The sequence below is a fragment of the Acomys minous genome (assembly GCF_964271855.1).
Source record: "Acomys minous genome assembly, chromosome: 12".
NCBI lineage: Eukaryota > Metazoa > Chordata > Mammalia > Rodentia > Muridae > Acomys > Acomys minous.
The window spans coordinates 113044201-113069249 of record NC_140493.1 but is presented as its reverse complement, the minus strand read 5'-3'; the positions used below and the strand labels follow the sequence as shown (position 1 = coordinate 113069249).

General features: G+C 50.1%; 2 protein-coding genes across 4 annotated transcripts in view; both read right to left on the bottom strand.

The window, feature by feature from the left end:
* Positions 1–7025, bottom strand: part of TBCD (tubulin folding cofactor D) — a 164633-nt gene extending 157608 nt beyond the window's left edge. Inside the window, exons 1-5 of the mRNA XM_084750246.1 lie at positions 6745–7025; positions 5259–5309; positions 4166–4263; positions 2741–2842; positions 2060–2206 (exon numbers count right to left, since the gene is read on the bottom strand). Of these exons, the coding sequence (XP_084606372.1) occupies positions 2060–2206; positions 2741–2842; positions 4166–4263; positions 5259–5309; positions 6745–6964 (618 nt within the window). The 5' untranslated portion in view covers positions 6965–7025. The remainder of the gene's footprint in view (positions 1–2059; positions 2207–2740; positions 2843–4165; positions 4264–5258; positions 5310–6744) is intronic.
* A 1413-nt stretch (positions 7026–8438) lies between these two features.
* Positions 8439–23748, bottom strand: FN3K (fructosamine 3 kinase). Of its 3 annotated transcripts, none has more exons than XM_084750288.1 (6): positions 23469–23742; positions 20669–20854; positions 17013–17104; positions 16033–16109; positions 9445–9567; positions 8439–8831 (listed from the first exon to the last, which is right to left on the bottom strand). In XM_084750288.1, exons 1-6 carry the CDS (start codon positions 23522–23524, stop codon positions 8493–8495), a joined length of 873 nt encoding a protein of 290 aa, XP_084606414.1. In that variant the 5' UTR covers positions 23525–23742; the 3' UTR covers positions 8439–8492. The 3 variants fall into 3 exon arrangements, with proteins under 3 accessions (XP_084606414.1, XP_084606413.1, XP_084606415.1); XM_084750287.1 differs by having other exon boundaries at positions 20669–20820; positions 23469–23737; XM_084750289.1 differs by lacking the exon at positions 16033–16109 and having other exon boundaries at positions 17013–17100; positions 20669–20820; positions 23469–23748.
* Positions 23749–25049: the final 1301 nt, after the last annotated feature.

The following is a 25049-nucleotide window of genomic DNA, read 5'->3' as shown; positions in this document are numbered from 1 at the left end:
CAAGTGCACATCTCACTGTAAAGGTCTGTGTGGTCATGTTAGACAAGTGTACATCTCACTGTAAAGGTCTGTGTGGCCATGTTAGACAAGTGCACATCTCACTGTAAAGGTCTGTGGGGTCATGTTAGACAAGGGCACATCCCACTGTAAAGGTCTGTGTGGCCATGTTAGACAAGTGCACATCTCACTGTAAAGGTCTGTGTGGCCATGTTAGACAAGTGCACATCTCACTGTAAAGGTCTGTGTGGTCATGTTAGACAAGTGCACATCTCACTGTAAAGGTCTGTGTGGTCATGTTAGACAAGTGCACATCTCACTGTAAAGGTCTGTGTGGTCACGGTTAGACAAGTGCACATCTCACTGTAAAGGTCTGTGTGGTCATGTTAGACAAGTGCACATCTCACTGTGAAGGTCTGTGTGGCCATGTCAGACAAGTGCACATCTCACTGTAAAAGTCTGTGTGGCCATGTTAGACAAGTGCACATCTCACTGTAAAGGTGTGTGCTCATGTTAGACAAGTGCACATCTCACTGTAAAAGTCTGTGTGGCCATGTTAGACAAGTGCACATCTCACTGTAAAGGTCTGTGTGGTCATGTTAGACAAGTGTACATCTCACTGTAAAGGTCTGTGTGGCCATGTTAGACAAGTGCACATCTCATTGTAAAGGTCTGTGGTCATGTTAGACAAGTATACATCTCACTGTAAAGGTCTGTGTGGCCATGTTAGACAAGTGCACATCTCACTGTAAAGGTCTGTGTGGTCACGGTTAGACAAGTGCACATCTCACTGTAAAGGTCTGTGGGGTCATGTTAGACAAGTGCACATCTCACTGTAAAGGTCTGTGTGGTCACGGTTAGACAAGTGCACATCTCACTGTAAAGGTCTGTGGGGTCATGTTAGACAAGTGCACATCTCACTGTAAAGGTCTGTGTGGTCACGGTTAGACAAGTGCACATCTCACTGTAAAGGTCTGTGTGGTCATGTTAGACAAGTGCACATCTCACTGTAAAGGTCTGTGTGGTCATGGTTAGACAATGCACTCCTCACTGTAAAGGTCTGTGTGGTCATGGTTAGACAATGCACTCCTCACTGTAAAGGTCTGTGGTCATGTCAGACAAGTGCACATCTCACTGTAAAGGTCTGTGTGGTCAGGGTTAGACAAGTGCACATCTCACTGTAAAGGTCTGTGTGGTCATGTTAGACAAGTGCACATTTCACTGTAAAAGTCTGTGTGGTCATGTTAGACAAGTGCACATCTCACTGTAAAGGTCTGTGTGGTCATGGTTAGACAATGCACTCCTCACTGTAAAGGTCTGTGGTCATGTCAGACAAGTGCACATCTCACTGTAAAGGTCTGTGTGGCCATGTTAGACAAATGCACATCTCACTGTAAAGGTCTGTGTGGTCATGGTTAGACAATGCACTCCTCACTGTAAAGGTCTGTGGTCATGTCAGACAAGTGCACATCTCACTGTGAAGGTCTGTGTGGCCATGTTAGACAAGTGCACATCTCACTGTAAAAGTCTGTGTGGTCAGGGTTAGACAAGTGCACATCTCACTGTAAAGGTCTGTGCGGTCATGTTAGACAAGTGCACATCTCACTGTAAAGGTCTGTGTGGTCATGTTAGACAAGTGCAGCACATCTCACTGTAAAGGTCTGTGGGGTCATGTTAGACAAGTGCACATCTCACTGTAAAGGTCTGTGTGGCCATGTTAGACAAGTACACATCTCACTGTAAAGGTCTGTGTGGTCATGTTAGACAAGTGCACATCTCACTGTAAAGGTCTGTGTGGTCATGTTAGACAAGTGCACATCTCACTGTAAAGGTCTGTGTGGTCATGTTAGACAAGTGCACATCTCACTGTAAAGGTGTGTGCTCATGTTAGATAAGTGCACATCTCACTGTAAAAGTCTGTGTGGTCATGTTAGACAAGTGCACATCTCACTGTAAAGGTCTGTGTGGTCATGTTAGACAAGGGTACATCTCACTGTAAAGGTCTGTGGTCATGTCAGACAAGTGCACATCTCACTGTAAAGGTCTGTGTGGTCATGGTTACCTCTGCTATTTGCAGAATACGGTCCATTATGGGCATTCGTGTCTCTCCAGGTTGAGCGGGGAGGTTCCCATCAAGGCGGGAAAAATCAAAAGGGATCAAGCAGGTCACGGAGAGCCACAATAAAAGCATGTAGCGTGTTTCCCATGTCTAAGGAGTTAAATTACAGTCAGAATGATTCCAAGAGAAAACAAAGCTGCTCTGCATGGTTGTACACACCCTGAATCCGCACACTTAAATGGCAAGGCAGCGCAATTGCTCCAAGCCAGCCTGATTCACATACCGAGTTTCAGGCCAGCCAGGGCTACACAGTAAAACCTGGTCTAAAAAAAGAAAAAAGAAACAAAGAAAGAAACAAAGAGGAGAAGCCACTAGGCATTTTGGGATTCACTCACATTTAATCCCAACATTCAGGAGGCTGAGGTATGAGGATCTCAGGTTCAAAACCAGCCTATACCAGATAGTAAGGTCTAGGTTAGTCTGGGCTACATAACAAGAACCTATCTGAATTAATAATTAGAAAAAGAGAGAGATACAGCCATACCCCCACTGACCACCCTAGTGGCCTTCCCACCAACCCAGTGTCTCCCACAGGCCCTGAGACATCACCAAGCCCACCATCACAGTGACCACAGCTCTGTGCTACACCCTGGAAGCCACGGGCCTGCGCTGGGAAAGACTCACCTCGTGATCTTTAGGGTTCTGACCTGTGAACATATCTATCACAGGCTGAACATCAGCCACTTCATGAGGAAATAGACGCAGAAATACTTTATATCCACGCACCTGCCAAATAAAAAGACATTAGAATACAGAATGTACACTATACTATATAATTAGAGAAAGAGCAGCAAGGTTGTCATCCAAAACCGTAACCCCACAATGACTGAGGAGGCTGGCACATTGCAGTGACACAACTCAGCCGACCAAAGGGACAAGAAAGCTACCTTCATCTCTTATTTATTCGCTAAATATCTTCTGTACCAATGTGGCTGACAAGTCAAACCGTGTGCATCAGAGATTAAGCCATAAACTAGAAGCTTCTGCTCCTACCCTGCTCAGAGATTACTCTGACATTTTTTTTTTCAAGACAAGGTTTCTCTGTGTAGCCCTGGCTGTCCTGGACTCACTTTGTAGACCAGGCTGGCCTCGAACTCACAGCGATCCCCCTGCCTCTGCCTCCCGAGTGCTGGGATTAAAGGCGTGCGCCACCACGCCCAGCCCTATTCTGACATTTTTAAAAATAAATATTCCCTGTGTGCCTCAAATGGTCCCACTAACACTTGTATAAAACGTGCAGTGTTCCAGCAACAGCCAAAGACCTCCCCCTGCCACACAGTAAGAATGCTAAAACATGTTTCCTGAGACTCACAGACTTCACAGAGGTTACTCTAAGTCACTCTCGAGTCTCTAAGTCTGGGGCCAGCACATGGCATCCCCAGGGAACTTGCAGAGAAAGGAGACCATCAGCCCGACATCTTCTTCCTCAGACAGGCAGTATAGCATTCCCCGGTAAACTCATCCCCACACTACAGCTTAAGACGCACTTCTACTGTTGGGTGCTGCCGGTGCACACCTGTAATCCCAGCACTCAGGAGGAGGAGGCAGGTGGGGATCTCTGTGATTTGAGGTCAGCCTGGTCCACAGAGTTCCAGGACAGCGAGAGCTACGTAGTGAGACCCTGTTCCAAAAAGAGGGGGAGGAGGAGGAAGGGGGAAGAGGAGGGGAGGGGAGGAGGAGGGGGAGGAGGAAGGGGGAGGGGGAGGGGAGGAGGAGGAGGAGGAGGAAGGGGGAGGAGGAAGGGGGAGGGGGAGGGGAGGAGGAGGGGGAGGGGAGGGGAAGGGGGAGGAGGAAGGGGGAGGGGGAGGGGAGGAGGAGGGGGAGGAGGGGAGGAGGCACCAGCAGCACTCCTGTTTCCACCAAGCTTTTCTGCTTTTTCCTTATAACTAAGAGACGCCAAGATCACTAAGACCCAAGACCCAACACGGACTACGAAGAGAAAAGAAACCCACAACTTGTGTTGCAGAACCATGTTCCCCTAGAAATAACACTTAAAGGCTACTTCTAGAGCGAAGTGTCTGTCCACTGCACAGCGCACACAAGTGTTACCTTGGTGATGATATAAAGAAACTTAAAGGCCAGATGTACGAGCGCAGGCAGAGATGTCTTATCCTGTACTAGGTCCAGCAACGAGTTCATCATCCACTCTAGGGGGAAAAACAGATATGGAAGCCATCTCAGAAAGCCATCTCACTTTAGCACACACTCCCATTCTTAAAATACAGGGAAAATATCTAAAGTTGGTATCTGGACACCAAGTTTTACGGATGATGCTGCCTGTTAAAACCGCTCTGGTTTACTGAAAGGCTAGGTTGAACTAATGCAGTAAGATGGGGGAAAAGAGGGAGAGGAAGGTCGTGCAGGGTTCAGCCTTCTCCTGTCCGTACAGAGGCCATGTCCAGAACCCAGTACAGGGACAGGTTACAGCAAGACAGAACGGAGAGAAGAAAAGAGCTCAACATGGCTGTTACCTGACAGCCATGCTGCGCCACTGATGACCCTGCTGGCCTCCCTGCCAGTCCAATGTCCCAAACAGACCCTTACAGGCCATCAACCACAAACTCTGTACTGTGCCCTGCAAGTCTTCCTAGGGCACATGGCCCTGAAGCGACCTTCAAGAGCTAGCACAGTCATTATGGGTTAAAAGGCACACCCTTTGTATTATAAAAGACGTATTTTAAAGGATAAATATACAAAGACTAGAGTTCTTTTTTTTGTTGTTTTTTTTTTGTTTTGTTTTGTGGCTTTTGTTTGTTTTTTGAGATGTGATCTCACCATGTAGCTCTGGCTGGCCTGAAATTCCCTATGTAGATCACACTGGCCTTGAACTCTGGAGATCTGCCTTGCCTGCCTCTGTCTCCCAAGTGTTCAGACTAAAGGAGTATATTACCATGCCCAGCCTCATTTTTTGATTTCTTTAAAAAAAATATTATTATTTTTTTTAGTATCACCTTGAGAGACAGCCTAACAGTTAAGAGCAGTTTGGTTCCCCTGGGACTCCGGCTCTGGACTGACAACTGAAACCTCAGGGTCCATGAAACCCACTGGCCCTTCTGCTGGTGCACACACAGGTCCCAGCAGGGCACGCAAGGCCTCTGCAATCATACCGAACCATAGAAATCACCACAGCTTCTATGCTTACCGAGGTGCGGGTCCAGGAGGTGGGGCTGCTCCTGGTATTTGTTCATAATTACTAAAAGGGAAACAACGTGAAAATCAAATCAGCTGAGCCTTAGAAAGCCTTCTGTTGCCTCTCTGCCGTAATGGGGCAGCTCACACACACACACACACACATCCGCCCCTTCCTACCCCTGGTCACACCCCGGACACACCTGACTTCTTCCTCTTAGATGCTACACAGATGCCCTGCACCTGTCAGCTTCCTGGGAGCCGGCGTGACCACACCTCCTACTTGACCTTCCTCTCGCTCTGACCTTCCTCCTGAGTCCTCTTCTCACACATCTTCGGACACCTCAACTGGTTTTCTTCCCCACCGCCTTCTTCACTCTCCACAACTCCACCTTCCCCCCAGTTCGACTTCAATGCTACCGGGCTAAGCCTGATGCCCTCCCATCCCAGCTGTCTTCAAACCAGTGACGGTGCGGCCTCCCTAGCCCTGGCTACCTCTTATCCTCCACTACCAGCAAGTTAATCTGTTTCTACCCAATCCAATGATTTCCCTCCACTAAGCCCACCACCCTGCTTTTCCCTAAAACTAGAGCTCCATCACTCCAAACCAATAAATAAGTAAATAAATAAATAAAGACACCGTGGAAAGAAAATTTTCAGCTAAGAAAGCCACAGCGATGATTTTGCTCAAGCACAAAATTCTAGTCATCAAAGGGTTCATCTAGAGACCCGTTCCTGGTTTCTTTTGTCGCTGCGATAAAAACTGACCAAAACCAACTTGAGGGGGAAAAAAAGAGTTTATTTGGCTTTCACAGCCCGTCACTGAGGAAAGTCAAAGAATGGATTTAAGCAGCAGAAGCAGGGACTCTGGAGGAGTGTTGGCCGCTTACTTCCTCCCAGGCTCAAGTTCAGCTATCTTTCTTAAACAGCACAGATCCAGGGGTGGTACCGCCCACAGTGGGCTGGGCCGTCCCTCGTCAATTAATAATTAAGAAAATCCCGCAAAGACGTGCCTACAGGGCAATCTGACGGTGGCACTTACTTGAGACTTCCTCCGAGGTGTGTTTTAAGTTTGTGTCAAGCTGACAAGAACTAGGACAGACAAGTGTCCATTACAAACGACTGTAAAGGCCTCCCTAAAAATTCAGAACCACTGAAACCTTAAAGGCACTGTCCACTCTCCTGGCCCGCCCGGAGCCGAGGTCCTAGTTAAACCCGGCGCCCTGAGTCTGCAGAGGCGTGGCCTCACAGCGGAGCCCCACAGGAGCACAGCCCCAGGGCCAGACCGCTCCCCTCCGCCTGCCGCGAGCGCTCGTGGGTGGCAAGTGTGAACCATCCCGGCCACCCTTCTCGTTCCCTCCCTAGCCAGGCAGAGGTCCCACGTGCGCTCTGCTCAGCTCCCGGACCCGGCAGGGCAGGCGGGATGCTTGGCTCCCCGGGTCCCTTCCTCCCAGGGCAACCACCGCCCGCAGGACGGCGACTCGGGGCCCCGCCCGCACCGCGGAACCGCTCCTCCGCCACCTCCCGGGCTGCGAGCTCGCCGTGCACCGCGGGCAGGCTGCTGAGCAGCGCGCGCGTCTCCGCGCTCTCGCCGAACGCTTCCAGGGCGGCGCCGCGGACGAGCGCGTCGCCCTCCACCTCCTCCTCCTCGGCGGCGGCGGCGCCCGCAGCCGGCTCGTCGCTCGGCACCATCCCGCCAGCAGCTTCCATCAGGACCATCACCGGCAACCGGGAAAGAAAGGCGGCGCCCCGCGAGAGCCGCCAGCTCCGCCCCGAGACCTTCGACCCTCCCTACGGGGCGCGCCAGCCGACAAAACAGCTCGCGCGAAGTCGGCTCAACGTGCAGATAACGCGTGCACACGTAGGCGGAGGGCGGCACAAGGGAAAAGAAGCCTCCAGTGTTGGGTGGGTGGGAGCCCGGCAGGGGTGGGGCCATTGAGGGCGTGGTCTGAGCAGAGAGCTGCCCTGAGCCTTACACGGCGGTGGGGGGCGAGGAACGGATGGCGAGGTTGGGGACCGTCTGGGAGCGTGTGGACAAGGGGGTTAAGGAAAGGACCCGGCTTGAGATTGGGGTGGGAATCAGGAAGGTTTTGAGCTAGTGTGCGTGCACAGTGCAGGAACGCTGAGCAGGTAGAAAGGGCCAGAATGGAGCAGAGGTGTTGTTCAGGATGAAGGCTTTTGCCATGACCTCTTAAACATCGGAGCCACGCTGGCACCCAAGGCAGTCCTGACAGGGGGTGTGTGCTGCACACTGCTGGCCCTGCGGTCACCAGCAGAACAGACCTCACTGCAAAGTGTGCTGCTGGAGCGGTGAGATAGCCCCAGGGCTTGAGTGTGTGACAGGGTCCCTGACTTTAGTAGCTCCCTGGTGCCATTCGGGCTGTAAAATTCAGCATGTAGACAGCACTGACCAGCCAGACTAAAAGCAGAGACTTAATCCTTCAAAGTCCGTAAGTCTGGGAAAGTCCCTAAATGTACTAACCTTGCTTTTTTACTTCGGCAGTTCTGCGTGGGACTAACTGTTGTTATTGGCTGACGTATGTTGCAAGAACATGGTTTTTGTGGTAAAATCTCACCCTGAGAAAGGTTCAATCTTGTGCTGGGATCCCGACTACCCAGTGTAGTCACTGGCTGACTAATAAAGACTTTCTATTGGCTTACATCCATATTGGAGCAGTCTTCTCGAAGGTATTGTGGGGTATCAACAGGTTTGGTCACCACATAATGGAAGAAAAGGACCACAAGTTGGGGCTGGAGAGATGGCTCAGTGGTTAAGAGCACTGGCTACTCTACTATGGGTCCTGAGTTCAATTCCCAGCATCTACACGGTGGCTCACAACTATCTGAAATGGGAGCTGATGCCCTCCCTCTTCTAGTGTGCATGAAGAAAGAGCACTCATGTATATAAAATACATACATAGGTAAATCTTTAAAAACTTGAGCACATGAACACAGAAAATAGTGTCTAAAAAATAAATAAAAAAAAATTAAAAAGAGAGGTGCTGGAGAGGGTCCACGGTGGTTGCAACTGAATGACCAGAGCCACGGGAGCCGACTGGACCTGGGGCTTCAGCGGCTGAGCTTGCTGGGACCAGAGATGCTGAGGTATCAGCCTGAGCCACATACGCAGCTCCCTCAGGCCTGCCGCACTGCAGAGCCCCACAGCCTCTAGATGAACTTGTTGGAGGCAGACTCAAAACTGGCCCAGTCAGGGCCCACTTTGGCTTTTTATTAGGTCCCAGCCCCGCTACCTGAGCAGCTGCCTCATCACTGCCAGGGACGGGCTTCTGTACTCCCGCCCAAAGTGGTTCCAGTGGTTTAGGTAGTTGAAGAGCTGGTACAGCAGCAGACGCTTGTCGAACCCTGGAGCCTTCGGGATCTTCTGGTGGTAGGCAGAGAAGAAAGATCTGGGGAAACCCCCAAACATCAAGGCAATTGCCAGCTCAAACTCAGAATGCCCGTAGAAGGAAGCCGGGTCATAAATAATGGGTCCCTGGTCATCCTCAGCCACATTTCCAGCCCAGAGGTCTCCATGGAGCAGGGCAGGCACAACCTCTATGCCGGAGAACAGATCCGGGATCTTCACCTGTAAGAGAAATTAGTGCAAACATGGGGCTCAGAGGCCCGTGGGCTCATTATCCAGAGCTTGGAAATAGGGCGGAGAGCCATGGATTCATCCCGAGTCCAACCAAATAACCTCCCAGGCCCAGTGAAGAGGCTCGCCTGATTCCTGAATGTAACTCTGTTTAGCATTCTGGTCGCTACCAAGTGAATCCAAAACCTCACAGAAAACCTCAGAGGTTGGTCTTGTGCTGTAAGCATATGAGCCAGTTTGGAACCTACTCTCAAAACTGTGTTTCTCGTTTTTATTTTATTGCACCTCTTCTATTACATAACATTTCTCTGATGCACGTCCACCCTAGACAAGTTCTGCGACCCTTTAATACAGTTCCTCGTGCTGTGCTGACCCCCGACCATAGTATTACGTTGTTTCTACTTCATAACTTGTATTACGAATTGTAATGTAAACATCTGATATTCCTACAGGGTAGGAAGGTGGTGCCTGATGTCCCTACAGCCCGACCAGCCCACTCACTCTAACAGCAGTTTTCCCTGCTCTGACTCAGCCGCGAGAGGCCTCAGGTGCGTTTGGTAGGCTCATAGGAGACAGCGTCTTTCCAGAGAAGGGTTGTGCCCACCTGTAGCCTTGACCACAGTTCTTGTGTCTCCCTGTCAGCATAGTCTTTTTCGATGAGATCCAGCTGTGCTTGGAGCCGGTGTTGGGTGAAAAAGGTTGGCCAGTCTTCCTGCCATTCATTCACCTGGGCAACAAGAGGAGAAGCCGACGCTGTGACTCGTGGCCCCAGGGCGGCTTTAGTGAAATCCCCAGGTGGCCACTAAAAACACAGCAAACTCAAGTGAACCAAGTGCAAATACAAGTGGACTCATCAAACAGTTTACCCAAAAGAAGGCAGAATTGGGGGTTGCCTTAGTCACTGTTCTGTTGCTGTGAAGAGACACCATGACCAAATCGTTTAATTGGAGGCTTGCTTACAGCTTTAGAGCGTTTGTCCATTACCGCTGTGGCGCAGAACACCACATGGAATGCACAGGGCTGGAGCAAGAGCCGAGAGCTACATCCTGATCCACAGACCAAGAGACTGGCCAGGCATGGTGGCGCACACCTTTAATCCCAGCACTCGGGAGCCAGAGGCAGGTGGATCTCTGTGAGTTCAAAGCCAGCTTGGTCTACAAAGCAAGTCTAGGACAGCCAAGGATACACAGAGAAATCCTGTCTTGAAAAAAACAAGAGAGAGACAGGGACAGAGGGAGGGAGGGAGGAAGAGAGAGAGAGGGAGAGGGAGGGAGACACACACACACACACACACACACACACACACACACACACACCAATAAATAAATGACTGATAGAAATAAACAGATTGGAAAAACAAAGCAAGAACCAACTATAGGCTGGAGAGGTAGCTCACCAATTAAGAGCACTTGTCCCCAGCACAAACACAGTAGCTCACAATGGTTGGTAACTCCAGTCCCAGGGTGATCCAGTGCCCTCTTCTGGCCTCTCTGAGCACTGCATGCACATCGTGCACATGCATATACACTTGCAGGCAAACACTCGTACACATAAAAATTTTACATCTTTTTAAAAGATATATACAATATTGTGCCTGCATGTGTGACTCCCTACCAGAAGAGGGCACCAGATATCGTTATAGATGGTTGTGAGCCACCATGTGGTTGCTGGGAATTAAACTCAGGACCTCTGGAAGAGCAGACAGTGCTGCTAACCTTTGAGCCATCTCTCCAGCCCTTAAAATCTTTTTTTTTTTTTTTTAAGAAATAACTCATTGCAGGCTTTGATTTTTTTAAACCTACCTTACCTGGGGTTCTCTAATGCCTCTACCTCCCTTGCAGCCCTCCGACCCAGGACAGGAGAGAAAGAAGGTTAATGGGGCAGGAGGTTAGACCCCTTCAGACTCCTCGGGGGGATTCCACTCCTCGTCCTTGACAAGATTCCAGCAGTCAAGCTAAACAGCAAGCCAGCAGCAATGCAGCAGCAAACAAACACAGCAGCAATGCAGCAAACACAGTAGCAACCATAGCAGCAAACACAGCAGCAACTACAGCAGCAACCTCAAAGTGTTCTCTGGAACATTGCTCTTAAACAGCTTCTGGAAGTTAAGTGATGCGAAGCAAAGAAGCCAAGAGATATGAAGTGATGCAAAAAAACAAACAAACAAACAAGCAAACAAACCACTCTCTCTTTGTTTTCTGGGACACTTTTTACCCTCCCAGAGTCCACACAAGAACTGACAGGGACCACGAGCCATCTCACAAGTCTGCCTCCAGTGGGGACAAACATCACACGTCCTCACATGAGGTAGCTCCACATCCCATACACAAAACAAAAACATGTTTACATCCACTACGAGCTATGTTCATATAAGTCAAGTTATACACATCAAAGGATAGAAAATGCATACAGTTGTTCATGATAGGCAAAGAGCAAATAATAAGAGGAAAATGGATGCCAATTTATATCAGACAACACATACTATCATCAAATAAAAAGAGAGCTGTTTCACACTGAGAATATGGCCAAGTAGTGAGCAGGATCTGGTAGTGCTGGGGGGTTAGGGTTGTTATTGTTGCTTTGGGTTTTACCTTGCATCCTAGGCTGGCTTTGAACTCCTGCCTCTGACTCAAGATGCAAGGGTTACAGGTGTGTGCCACCGCCCTCCATGATGCTCCCAAGTTCTTATAACTCTACAATAGGGCTTCAAAATACAGAGAATAAAACAGCTGGACTGCAAGGATAAACAGGTGAACCCTCTCAGTCTGATACGGTCTTAGTTACGTCTTCATCCTTATATGAACGTATGAATATGTGACTATGTGGACATATGGATAACACACATGAGCATTACATGTACAAACATATAAAGTATTTATGCTGGAGGTGACTGTATTCAGAAATAAGGGTTTCAGCACCTGGGGAGCTAATGCAGGAGGACCAGTATGGACACGATGCTCTTAGGAAGACATTAGGGTTAACTGACAGAAATGTGAGGTCACGATGTGGCAGGGCTAGAAAAGAAGCCCTATAGGAAGAGAAATGCACCCAGGCAGTGGTGGCACACGCCCTTAACCCTAGAACTCAGGAGGCAGAGACAAGCAGATCTCTATAAATTTGAGGCTTGCCAGGGTTACATATTGAGTTCCAGGACAGCCAAGACTACAGAAAGAAACCCTGTCTCAGAAGAAGAAGAAGAAAAAGAAACAAGAAGAAGAAGAGGAGGAGGAGGAGGAGGAGGAGGAAGAAGAAGAAGAAGAGGATGATGATGATGAAGAAGAAGAACCAGCCATGGAGGTGCATGCCTGTAATCCCAGCACTCGGGAGGCAGAGGCAGGCGGATCTCTGTGAGTTCAAGGCCAGCCTGGTCTACAGAGAGAGTCCAGGACAGCCAAGGCTACACAGAGAGACCAAAGCCAGCCTGGTCTACATTTCAAGTTCCAAGCCAGATAAGATAATATAGTGAGACACTGTCATGGCTCCCGGTGCATGGGGGCTCTGCATTTGCCAGAAGGTGACAAGGTCACAAAAGACACAATTTCCTGTTGGGAACAGAAGGCTAGCATTGGCACGCTCAGTGGTGCACCTCAGATGGAAGGAGGAAGGACCATAGTTCCCAAGGCTGCAGAGGGATGTGCTGAGCTATCGGTGCCACTGGGCTTTGGGACTGAGGAGGGCCTGGTTCCTCCATCCGCCAGGTGCATGGTCTCTGGGGATGTCACTCAGTCTCAGTGCATCGGTTTGGATTGGTGAGGTCACCCAGTGCACTGCCAACTGCGCCAACCGGCACCCTGAGTCAGACAAGGCGCTTGGAATGTCGCTTAGTTCTCAGTAGGGAACACAACCCATAAGTTCCCCAGCCAACTGGATTGGTGTTTCCAGTAGAGTTAACTGGACGCTCTAGAGTCTAAGAAGTCCACGTCTAGTGTTTTCCCATCATGACTGCAACACCCCTCAAGGGCCCACTCAGCCCAGCAAGGGAGTAGGACGCCTCAGGGCTTGGGGACGCGTGGAGGGAGGCACTACGACGTAAAGAACAATTTTGTTGTTACTCAAAGTAGGTGCACCAGGAGTCTGACGCCCCGACCACAGTTGCCTCAGGATCCCAGAGTCTGAAGGGAACTCAGAGACCCTCTGCCTCCCTGACTAGCTCTATCCTTATCTGCTTCATATACAAGTCCTAATACTTAATATCTGAGAAAACAACACTTCATCAGCCAAGTCTTTGAAGCCCTTAAACACAACTTGTAACTCAAGACATCAAGCCATGCTTGTCTATGGTAACAGAGGCCTTGCTAGTCCCTAGCTCCACTCATGTGTGTAACACCAAGATTTTTTTTAAGTTTATTTATTTATTATTATGTATACAGTGCTCTGCATGCATGTGCATGTTCAGGCCACAAGAGGGCATCAGATCTCATTATAGATGGTTGTGAGCCACCGTGTGGGTGGTGGGAATTGAACTCAGGACCTCTGGAAGAGCGGACAGTGCTCTTAACCTCTGAGCCATCTCTCCAGCCCCGAAAGTAGGGAGTCTTGACAAACCCTCTGTGTGCTGCTGTTGGGACCTAGATTCACAGCTGCCTATTGGCTGGGATCCCTGAGTGTGCCTTAGGCATCATAAAAACCTTGCAACAAGAAAGAATTAAAGGGAGCTGGAGAGATGGCTCAGAGGTTAAGGGCACTGGCTGCTCCTCCAGAGGTCCTGAGTTCAGTTCCCAGCAACCACACAGTGGCTCACAACCATTTATAATGTGATCTGATGCCCTCTTCTGGCCTGCAGGTGTACATGGAGGCACTGTATGCATAATAAATAAATAAATAAATAAATAAATGGTTAAAAAAAGATTTGAAAATGTTGGCCCTTAAAGCAGTAACAGGATTAAATTGAAATGCCTCTTCTACAGAACTGTCCTTAATAAAGCAAATATGGTCTAATAATGGCTTCTCTGAGGAAGGGGTAGGGCAGGCCGACTGCCTAGGAGAAAAGCCTCCATTAGATCTTGCTAAGTTTCTAAGATGGGGATTCAAGAGGCTGTGGTGTTATTCAACCTGAGTAAGAAAGAACGGAGCTGGAGACATGGCTCAGCTGGTAACAGTCCTTGCTGGTCTCCCAACGGACCAGAGTTTGGTTCACAGCATCTCCATCAAGTGGTTCACAACAATCTGTAACTCCAGTTCCAAAGGGAGAGACACCACCCTCCAGCCTCCTCAGGTAAATGTGGCGCACACTCTCTCACACACACCACCTAAGTAAAAATAAATCTTTGCAAAAATGGGTGAAACCAGACACCCTGCCTCACATATGTAATAGTAACACATGAAAGACCATATCAGGAAGATTGTGAGTTCCAGTCCAAAATATGGGCCAACCACACAGGGAGAGTATCATTCTACCATTAAAAAAAATGATGTTCTTACACATGCTCAGTGTAGATTGACCTCAAAATCACTGTGGTAAATGAAAGAAGCTGGACATGGGTCACATGTATATAGTGTCACCAACATAAAGTGTCCGGAACAGACAAAACCATACAATGGTCAGTAGATTTGTGATGCCCAAGACCAAGGAGAGGTGGTGATGGCCAGGGACCAGGAGAGTGATGGCCAGGGACCAGGAGAGTGATGGCCAGGGACTGAGGAGAGTGATGATGGCCGGGGACCAGGAGAGTGATGGTCAGGGACCAGGAGAGTGATGGCCAGGGACCAGGAGAGTGATGGCCAGGGACTGAGGAGAGTGATGATGGCCGGGGACCAGGAGAGTGATGGCCAGGGACCAGGAGAGTGATGGCCAGGGACCAGGAGAGTGATGGCCAGGGACTGAGGAGAGTGATGATGGCCAGGGACCAGGAGAGTGATGGCCAGGGACTGAGGAGAGGTGGTGATGGCCGGGGACCAGGAGAGTGATGGCCAGGGACTGAGGAGAGTGATGATGGCCGGGGACCAGGAGAGTGATGGTCAGGGACCAGGAGAGTGATGGCCAGGGACCAGGAGAGTGATGGCCAGGGACTGAGGAGAGTGATGATGGCCGGGGACCAGGAGAGTGATGGCCAGGGACCAGGAGAGTGATGGCCAGGGACCAGGAGAGTGATGGCCAGGGACTGAGGAGAGTGATGATGGCCAGGGACCAGGAGAGTGATGGCCAGGGACTGAGGAGAGTGATGATGGCCAGGGACCAGGAGAGTGATGGCCAGGGACTGAGGAGAGGTGGTGATGGCCGGGGACCAGGAGAGTGATGGCCAGGGACTGAGGAGAGGTGATGGGCAGTGACTGGTAATGGGAATTGCTGCTCAGTGATGAAAAGATTCTGGAACGAGACATAATAATAAATCTAAACCAGTCACTGTGATGCATGCCTGTGATCCCAGCACTTGTGAGGCAGAGGCAGATGGATCTTTGTGAGTTCGAGACTAGCCTGGTCTACAAAGCAAGTCCTGAACAGCCAAGGCTACACAGAGAAACCCTGTCTCGAAAAACAAACAAACAGAAAATGTATAGCTATAACACGTTAGACCTTGTCTGATTTCAGAGGCTAAGCAATCAGGCCTGGTTAGAACTTGCACACACTGAAGTGAATGGTATACTTTAAAATGGGGAGTTTTGCCCGGTGGTGGTGGCACACGCCTTTAATCCTAGCACTTGTAAGGCAGAGGCAAGCAGATCACTGTGAGTTCTAGGCCAGCTGGTCTACAGAGTGAGTTCCAGTACAGCCAGGGCAGCACAGAGAAACCCTGTCCCAAAAAATAATATATATGCATGTATGTATACATACACATGTAATGGACAGCTTTGTGTTACACGAATGATATCTCAATTATATCTCAATAAACAACAATAATTTTAACAGCCCTGAAGAGGACCTGAGTCCTTAGCCTTGTCCAGGCTACCTTCTTCAGACTCCTAAACTGGCCAGGTTCCCTCCTCCAACTTGGCCTTGCATGACTGTTGCCCACCTGGGGTGCTGACCAGCTGACATCAGCGTCTGCTCCCTCCAAGCCTGGCTCAGGGAGCCTCCCCGTCCGCTCTGCATCGTAAGTGGCACAACCTGCACTCTGCCTTCAGACATAACGCTCTGGTGTCTGGAGAACTGGCGCTTTGCTGCACACAAGGGGTCAGCGGCCAGCATCAGTCAAGCACAGGAGCCTCAGCAATGGCCGTCACGGGGTAGGGATGCCCTCACTCTGACACTCACCTGTGGGATGAAGCCACAGCATGTCACTGTGTTGAAGCCAAACTTGGTCACAGCCTGGGGCTCAGCAGCCCCACAGCCTGTCAACAGAAACCCTGGTGTCATGAAGCTGCTCATCCTTTGTGGGAACCAGCCCTAGGGAGAACGCCCCACAGGTCTGGCTGCTGCATGCACACAAACAGCTTGAACACAGGTGATGTGAGGGTCACCACACACGGCAGTGACTAGCCAGCACACAGACTGGCCAGGACACTATACCCTAGAGCAACAGACAGACTGAGGGACTGTTTGTCAAAATTCAGTTCTATTCACTTACCAGCCCCATTAAAATGATTTAATCATCTCATTTTCACAAGGTACATAGGGTTGGAGAGATGGCCCCAAAGTTAAGGGCACTGGCTGCTCTTCTGAAGGTTCCCAGCACCCAGGCTGAGCAATGTACAGCTGCTGCAGCTCCACCTCCAAGGATCAGATGTCCTCTTCTAGCTCCAGCAAATATTTACACACATGTCACACACACACATACACACACACATCACACACATACACACACCATACATGTTACACACATGCATGAACACACACATCACACCCATGGGCACACATGTCACACCCATGGGCACACACATGTCACACATGAACACACATGCACACACACATAGCAGCATGCGCACACACACATGGGCACACACACACGGACACATACACACACATGGGCACACACATGTCACACATGAACACATATGCACACACATGGGCACACACACCAGCACACACACCCCAGCACACACACAGCAGCACACACACACACATGGGCACACACACAAACACTTTTTAAAAGGCTGTTTAATGCAGCGTAAAGGGGGAGGGTATGCCCCCATTCGCTCCATTACTGAAATGTCACCAAGAAGCACCGTGAATGCCCATCTAAGGCAGCTGATGGGCCAGGCCCAGGCTAAAAAACCAAAAGCAACCGAACTCACCCACTGTGCTCTCCCGGGCCTTGGACTTCTCCCTGAGCTTCTGGTTGTAAAGGTGCAAGTCGGCCACCTGCTCCCCAAGCTTTGCTGCCTGACTAAGGAAAGAAGAAAGGCAGTGGCTAAAATAGCAAACAAGTGGCACTACACCGCATGTCCTGTTTGGAGAGGTGTGTTAAATACTTGAAAGCTACTCTAAACAGCACGGTAATAAACCCTTCTAAAAAGACAAAGTATTGTAAGGGACCTTGTGACAATCCGCCCCCCCTCCTTATTTATTCATTTTATATGAGTGCTCTGCTTGCATGCACACCTGCAGGCCAGAAGAGGGCGTCAGGTTCCAGTACAGATGGCTGTGAGCCACCATGTGGACCCCTGGAAGAGTGCTCTTGTCCGCTGAGCCATCTCTCCAGCGCCACACACACACACACACACACACACACACACACACACACACTTGTGATCATTTCTGTAGCATCCCATCAGGCACTGGCCATCTGGCACAAAGCCTCAGTAAGTAAGAAGGCCTCAGCTCTCAACTTTCAGAAATGAATACAGGAGAAGCCCTGAGGCCACAGTCTCACACTGAGATTTGAGCTGCGGCAACTCCCTGCTGATAAAATGTTGATGCCTTTTTTTTTAATCCAGGGTTTGTCCCGCCACATTTCACACAGTGAGCATGCGTGATTGCAAAGGTGCTAGGCAACGCATCAGCCTCTCAGCCCAAACTGGATCAGTATACTACATAATTCGAAGCACGGGGCTTGCTCAAATACACTTACTTTATTCAGCCTCACCACAGCTAAACTAACTCAACAAAAACAAACAAGAAACAGCAATTATCTTTGTCTTGATTAAGAATGGACTGTGTGGGGCTGGAGAGATGGCTTAGTGGTTAAGAGCACTGTCTGCTTTTCCAGAGGTCCTGAGTTCAATTCCCAGCAACCACATAATAGCTCAAATTCATCTATAATGGGATCTGACACCCTCTTCTCATGTGCAAGGGGACATGCAGATAGGGCATTCATAAACTAACAGAACTAAATAAGTATTTTTTTTAAAAAGAATGGACTGCGGGGGCTGGAGAGATGGCACAGTGGTTAAGAGATCTGGCTGCTCTTCCAGAGGATCCTGGGTTCCATTCTCGGTGCCCACACGGTGACTCACACCTTCTGTAAATCCAAGTCCAAGAGATCCGATCCCCCCTTCTGGTTTCTGCAGGCAGTACACAAATGTGGTGCACAGACATGCGTGCAGCCAGAACACCCATACACATAAAATAATTTAAAATTTTTACTAGAGAAAGACAAATTGGCTTTGTTATTCTTGTAAGAGTTGAAGAAGGAATAGATGTTTCACTTTCAGGATCTCAGGTCCAGTAAGAGAAAAAAAAATAAGATAAATAAAGGATGGATTCCAGAGGCTGGTGTTGATCCCCAGTGTGGGATGGGGAGCAGGCTAGTGAGAGAGCAGGATGTTTATCCCCTTAGAAGTCAAACCACTTTGTGAGGGAGCTTGGACGTTGTCAGCTGAAAACATCCTAGTCGAGACTTTGAGAGGATATGTATGTATGTATTTATGTATGTATGTATGTATGTATGTATGTATGTATGTATGTATGTATATGAGCCCAAAATAAGAGGCTAGAGAGAGAGAGGACTTGGGATTGTTTTGGCTGTTCATCAAGACTTCAAGAGACACTCCTAGAAAGAACTGCTCCAGGGAAAGCTTCAAGGCTTTGGACTCCAGCTGAGGCTTCAGGTTCCAGCTGCTGCTCCAGGTTCCAACAGCAATTTGGTGGGATGGCTGGTTTGCTGAGGTCCTGCTGATTACGCCAGGAGAATCGTACCTCGGAACTAATATCCTTAGTGTTCTTTAATCTCCTTTTCCTATTGTTTGGGTTAGCCAGGTTATAAGGGAGGTAGGCTCATTTAATAAGTTCATAATAAAATATAGTCGTTAAGAAAATTGAGCCAGGGCTGGAGAGATGGCTCAGAGGTTAAGAGCCAGAGGTCCTGACTTCAAATCCCAGCAACCACATGGTGGCTCACAACCATCTACAATGTGATCTAATTCTCTCTTCTGGCATGCAGGTGAACATGCAGGCAGAGCTCTGTATACTTAATAAATAAATAAATCTTTTTTTAACATTTTATTTAATTTTTAGTTTATGTGTGTTGGTGTGAGAGTGTCAGATCTTGGGAGTTATAGACAGTTGTGAGCTGCCATGTGGGTGCTGGGACTTGAACCCGGGTCCTTTGGAAGAACAAGCAGTGCTCTTAACCACTGAGCCATCTCTCCAGCCTCAAATAAATCTTTTTTTAAAAAATTGAAAAAAGAAAGAAAGAAAGAAAATTGAGCCTACAGGCTGGGGCTGAAGAGATGGCTCATCAGTTAAGAGCACCTGCAGTAGCCGGGCATGGTAGTGCACGCCTTTAATTCCAGCACTCAGGAGGCAGAGGCAGGTGGATCTCTGTGAGTTCAACCCCAGCCTGGTCTACAAAGTGAGTCTAGGACAGCCAAGGCTACACAGAGAGGCCCTGTCTAAACAAACAAATAAACAAACAAAGAGCACCTGCAGTTAAGAGCACCTGCAGTTAAGAGCACCTGCAGTAAAGGGCACCTGCAGTTAAGGGCACCTGCAGTAAAGGGCACCTGCAGTTAAGGACACCTGCAGTTAAGGGCACCTGCAGTAAAGGGCACCTGCAGTTAAGGGCACCTGCAGTAAAGGGCACCTGCAGTTAAGGGCACCTGCAGTAAAGGGCACCTGCAGTAAAGGGCACCTGCAGTAAAGGGCACCTGCAGTTAAGGGCACCTGCAGTTAAGGGCACCTGCAGTAAAGGGCACTTCAGTAAAGGGCACCTGCAGTTAAGGGCACCTGCAGTTAAGGGCACCTGCAGTAAAGGGCACTTCAGTAAAGGGCACCTGCAGTTAAGGGCACCTGCAGTTAAGGGCACCTGCAGTTAATGGCACCTGCAGAGGGACCAAGGTTCCCAGGACCTACATGGCAGCTCAAAAACATCTGGAATCTCAGTTCCAGGGGACCCAGAACCCTTATTTAGCCTCTATAGTTACCAGACATGCACACGGTGTGCATACATGTAAGCAAACATATATATGTATATATAATAAATCTTTATATTAAATGTTTATATTAAAAATCAATCTTTAAAAATGGACTCTGACAGCCAGGCATCCTAACACTTGGAAGCAGGGCCAACGTGGTCTGCATTGTGTGTGAGTTCCAGGCATCAGGGCAGGCTACATGGTGAGAGCTTTAAAAAAAAAAAAAAAGACTCTGCCAACTGGACTGGGTTATGTAAGCAGCTCAACAGAGACTGCTGACCAGTGCTTCTCTCTCTCTCTCTCTCTCTCTCTCTCTCTCTCTCTCTCTCTCTCTCTCTCTCTCTCTCTCCCCCATTTCTGGCTCTCCACCGGTGGTTTCACCTGTCTATTTCTGCATGTGTGTCTCTGTGTGTCTTGTGTTTCTGCTTCTGTCCACATGTGTCTCTCTCTTCTCTCTCTCTCTCTCTCTCTCTCTCTCTCTCTCTCTCTCTCTCTCTCTCTCTGTAATGTCTCCCTGTGTTTGTCAGCCTTTCCCTACCTCGTGTCTTCGTGTGCGCACACGGCCCTCTCCCTCCCCCTCGCACAAATGCCCTCACCTGCTCAGACTCTTCATCTTCAAATGCTCCATCACGAAGACAGCCCCACCTCCTGGCAGGTCGATCACCTTCATGGGCTTCGGGACCCTCACCAAGCCAGTGCTGCGGAGGGCCTCCAGGCTCGCCATCTCCCCCTCGAACATCTGCCGGGCCTGCATCCAAATGCCACGAGCTCTGTCAGGGACTCTAACAAGGGCCTTGCTTGTCAGACCAAAGAACTCACAGCCCTTTTGACACAAGCCCCCAAACGGACCGCCTTCACTTGCTGACAAACGACATCACATTCCCCTCCCCTCCCCCCCCCCCCCCCCCCCGCCAAGGCCCCAGGGAGCTGAGAGGACAAGCCTCACTCTAGATTAGAGCGGTCTATGGGAAGACCCACACAGCAAAGCCTGGCTGTGGACGGTGCACGGGTCACAGGGGGATGCGAGGGGTCATGGGAGGAAGGACACAAGTCAAGCGGGGCCTGAGTCATCCAAGGTATTGCTTTCCTCCCTGCCTCTAAGTGGGGGCAGGCAGCGCTGGGCCTGGTAGACATTACCTGGGCTTATATTTGGGTCAGAGTGGGGAGGTCTGCAGGGCCTGGCTCGGTTCTAGCAGGAACCGTCTACCCAGCCGTCCATCAAGTTTTTGCTAGGACCCAGAGGCTTGTTTTTAAGCTATTTCTACAACTATCCCATTTATTTTTAGGCCAACTTTCATATTGCTCACTGTTCCTTGGTTAAAGCATGAATTTTATTTATGTACTTATTTATCTGAGGTCCCGGGGACCGAACCCAGGAAGCTGTGCGTACTGGGCAAATGCTCTACTACTCCTCTTCAGCACCCCCACCCCCAAAAATAAACCATGTATTTATTCATGGGGTTTGTGAGTACGTGTACATATGGAGTCATGGGTTGTTTTAATTAAAAGTAGACGATGCTGTGGGTAAAAGCACTGAAGCCTGATGACCCAACTGCAATCTCCAGAGCGCAAACAAAGATCAGATAAGGCAGTGCACATGTGTAATCCCAGCCCTCTCACCACATCTGTAACCCCAGCCCTCCCACCACATCTGTAATCCCAGCCCTCCCACCACATCTGTAACCCCAGCCCTCCCACCACATCTGTAATCCCAGCCCTCCCACCACATCTGTAATCCCAGCCCTCCCACCACATCTGTAATCCCAGCCCTCCCACCACATCTGTAACCCCAGCCCTCCCACCACATCTGTAATCCCAGCCCTCCCACCACATCTGTAATCCCAGCCCTCCCACCACATCTGTAATCCCAGCCCTCCCACCACATCTTTAACCCCAGCCCTCCCACCACATGATGGCAGGCAGAGGCAGGGTAATCAGCTACAGTCTTTCAGGCCAGCTAGCCTGAAACATGCTGTGTGGCAGCAGAAACAAAGAGAAACCTTGCCACAGAGCAAGGTGGAAGGACAGAACCAACTCCCAAAAAAGTTGTCCACTGACTTCTATGCATAGCATGGTGTGTGCAAGCCAGAGCTTTCTCTCTCTCTCTCTCTCTCTCTCTCTCTCTCTCTCTCTCTCTCTCTCTCTCTCTCTCTCTCTCACACACACACACACACACACACACACACAACACATGCATACACACAAAATAACTGACATTTTTTTAATTTAAAAATGAAACTTGAAGCCAAAACACTTATTACCATACATGAAGATAACGTTTCCCTTTGTTGTTGTTTTATTTTTGTTTTTCAAGACAGGGTTTCTCTGTGTAGTCCTGGCTGACTCATTTTGTAGACCAGGCTGGCCTTGAACCCACAGTGATCCACCTGCCCCTGCCTCCTAGTGCTGGGATTACAAGTGTGTGCCACCACGCCTTTTAATTCAAGTTTTCAAGGGAAAAGTCAGACAGGTATCCTCAAATTGCCAACCTGCACTTGGGACCAAGAGACATGTGTGTTGAGCATCCTGGGTGGGAGGGCGCTTGCAAACCCCTAGGGTAAACCTCCAAATGATGCCAACAGTACAGAGAACGCAGGGTGATGCTAACCCTGACCCCATCTCTAAAGACAGCAGGAGGGACTAAGAAGGGCGGCTCTGGGACTCTCTCCTCCCCCACAGTGAGCACACCCACAGGGGCTACTGTCCAGAACTACTCCACACAGGGCAGAGAAGCCCTGGAGCCCTTCCCCCCAGCAGGGGGAGCACGGAGCTGAGCCATCGGCAGAGTCCTCTCAAAGCCTCTGGCTAACAGTTTCCATTTGCCTTACAGTTTGCCCTGCATTCTTTTCTGGTTAGTTTGGTTTGGTTTTGGGTTTTGTTTGTTTGTTTGTTTGTTTGTTTTTTAGTCAGCTTCTCCTCATGCAGCCCAGGCTGGCATGAAGCTCACCATCCTCCTGCCTCAGCCTCCCAAGTATTAGGATTATAGATATACAACACTATGCCTGCCTCCACACTTTCTTAAACAGGAATATCTTAAGGGTCCTGGAAACCAACAGAGCCTGTGAGGATAGTGCTGGCCTGGCCCTGGGAATCCTGTCTCTCCACACCTGTTGGGAGAACACAGGAACTGAGGTCAGAGCAGAGACCAGGCATGGGCAGAAGCAGCTTGCTGCTGAGACTCATCTCCCCCGCGGTCAGTGATTATAGAAATTTAAAGCCCTGGGGGGGGGCGCAAAATAAAGTGGTCATGCAGGCAAGAAATCCTCCAGTCCCAAGAGGAAGCCTGCAGGTGCTGACCCCTCAGCAGAGGGTAAGGACACCACTTCCCGGAAACCTGCGTTCATCCACCACCCACCCCCACCCCCAAACTCCATCCTTGCCCACCGGGCAGCGCACCTGCGTCCTGCGGTTGACCTTGACAAACACCCGGCCAGTGTCAGTGTCGTAGGCATAGCCCTCGCTGATGCCCCCGGCCCGGGAGCTCCCAAAGGCCCGCAGGGTCGTGGTGCGAAGCTCCGTGCGCAGCAACCGCTCCATGGAGACCAGAATACGAGGAGATAACGCAGACCAGGGGACTACAGTACCAGAAGGAAACACTGGGGCGGAGCGCGCGAGCGCGCAGGGGGCCGGGACAGGGACGGGGGAGGGGTGTGACGCCAGCTGGCTCCTATCCCTGCGAGCTCCTTGTGCACCAGCGCTGAGGCGGGCGGGGGAAGAGCGGGAGGGATTGGAGCAGACCGCTGTTTCTCAGTCCAAGGCGGTCTCCACCCCGGGCTGCTATGGGGTTAGGAGCGATGCAAAGGCTCTCGACACCCTCCTGCTAGGCTCCTGACTCATCGCAGAGAAGCAGGACCCCAGACATGGTCCTGGGTGCTGTGAAAGCCAGGGAGACAGACGGGAAGGAAGTGTCCCTGTGTCCGCACAGCATGCATGTGCAATCCCAGCACGTCTGCACTCATCTGGGGTCCACCTTAGGACTTGTGCTCTTCGCACAACTGGGTGAATCGGGCGTGCCCGCAGGAAGGTTTGGGCCAGGGCTTCTTTATCCTTGCAACATAAGGCACAGCTATTCTATGGAGAGGCTCGTACAGTCCAGATAAGGGCGGAGTCCCAGCCGTGGGGATACCCTAGCTAGGCCCTAGTGGCAGCTTTAATGCCACAGGGCTGAGTGATAGAGGCTGCTCTGGGAGTTGTGATAGCAGCAGCCTACCCCACCCAGGGCGGAGGAGACTCTGGACCTCAGACAGCCATGACAGGAAAGAAGCTTCAAGATGTATGTGCTCATGTGTACATGGATGCGTGCGTGCACACACACACACACACACACACACACTCAGGAGAGGTTGCCTCAAATCCCAGCTGCCACCACGAGCTACTGGTGCCTCTCCTGTACTGTAATGTCTCCAACTGACTATAAAGGAAGATTAGTAGGGTGCGCTGGGCACAGGTGAACACCAGCTTAGTTCACAGATGTCCTCTGAGAGGGTCCTATAATTAGTTCCCAGCACTCTCTGAAGAAACACGCATAGAAAAGTTACCTTGCACCAGACCTAGTGTTGAGGCACAGCTCAGAATATTTGAAACTCAGTCTGGTTTTGGGCTCCATCCTCCAAACCCTAGTCTCAGGCCCTAACAGGTCAAGGCTCTTCCCAGCGTGCACCCTAGAAAGCCTGACTCCAGCCAGGGATAGTGTCAGAGGCCTGTAACCCCAGCACGCGGGAGGCAGAGGCAGGCGGATCTCTGTGAGTTTGAGGCCAGCCTGGTCTAAGGAACAGGAAAGCCAAGGCTACACAGGAACACCCTGTCTCAAAAAGCCAAAACCAAACAAGCAAAACAACAACAAGGAAAGTCTGACTCCACCGCGCTGCTCAACGCTTCCCTTGGGGCCTGACAGCTCTACAACTGTTTCTTTATCAGACCCCCTCACACTAAGGGTGAAGCTACAGTGTAGAAGCCCAAAGCACGTGAAGAGATAAC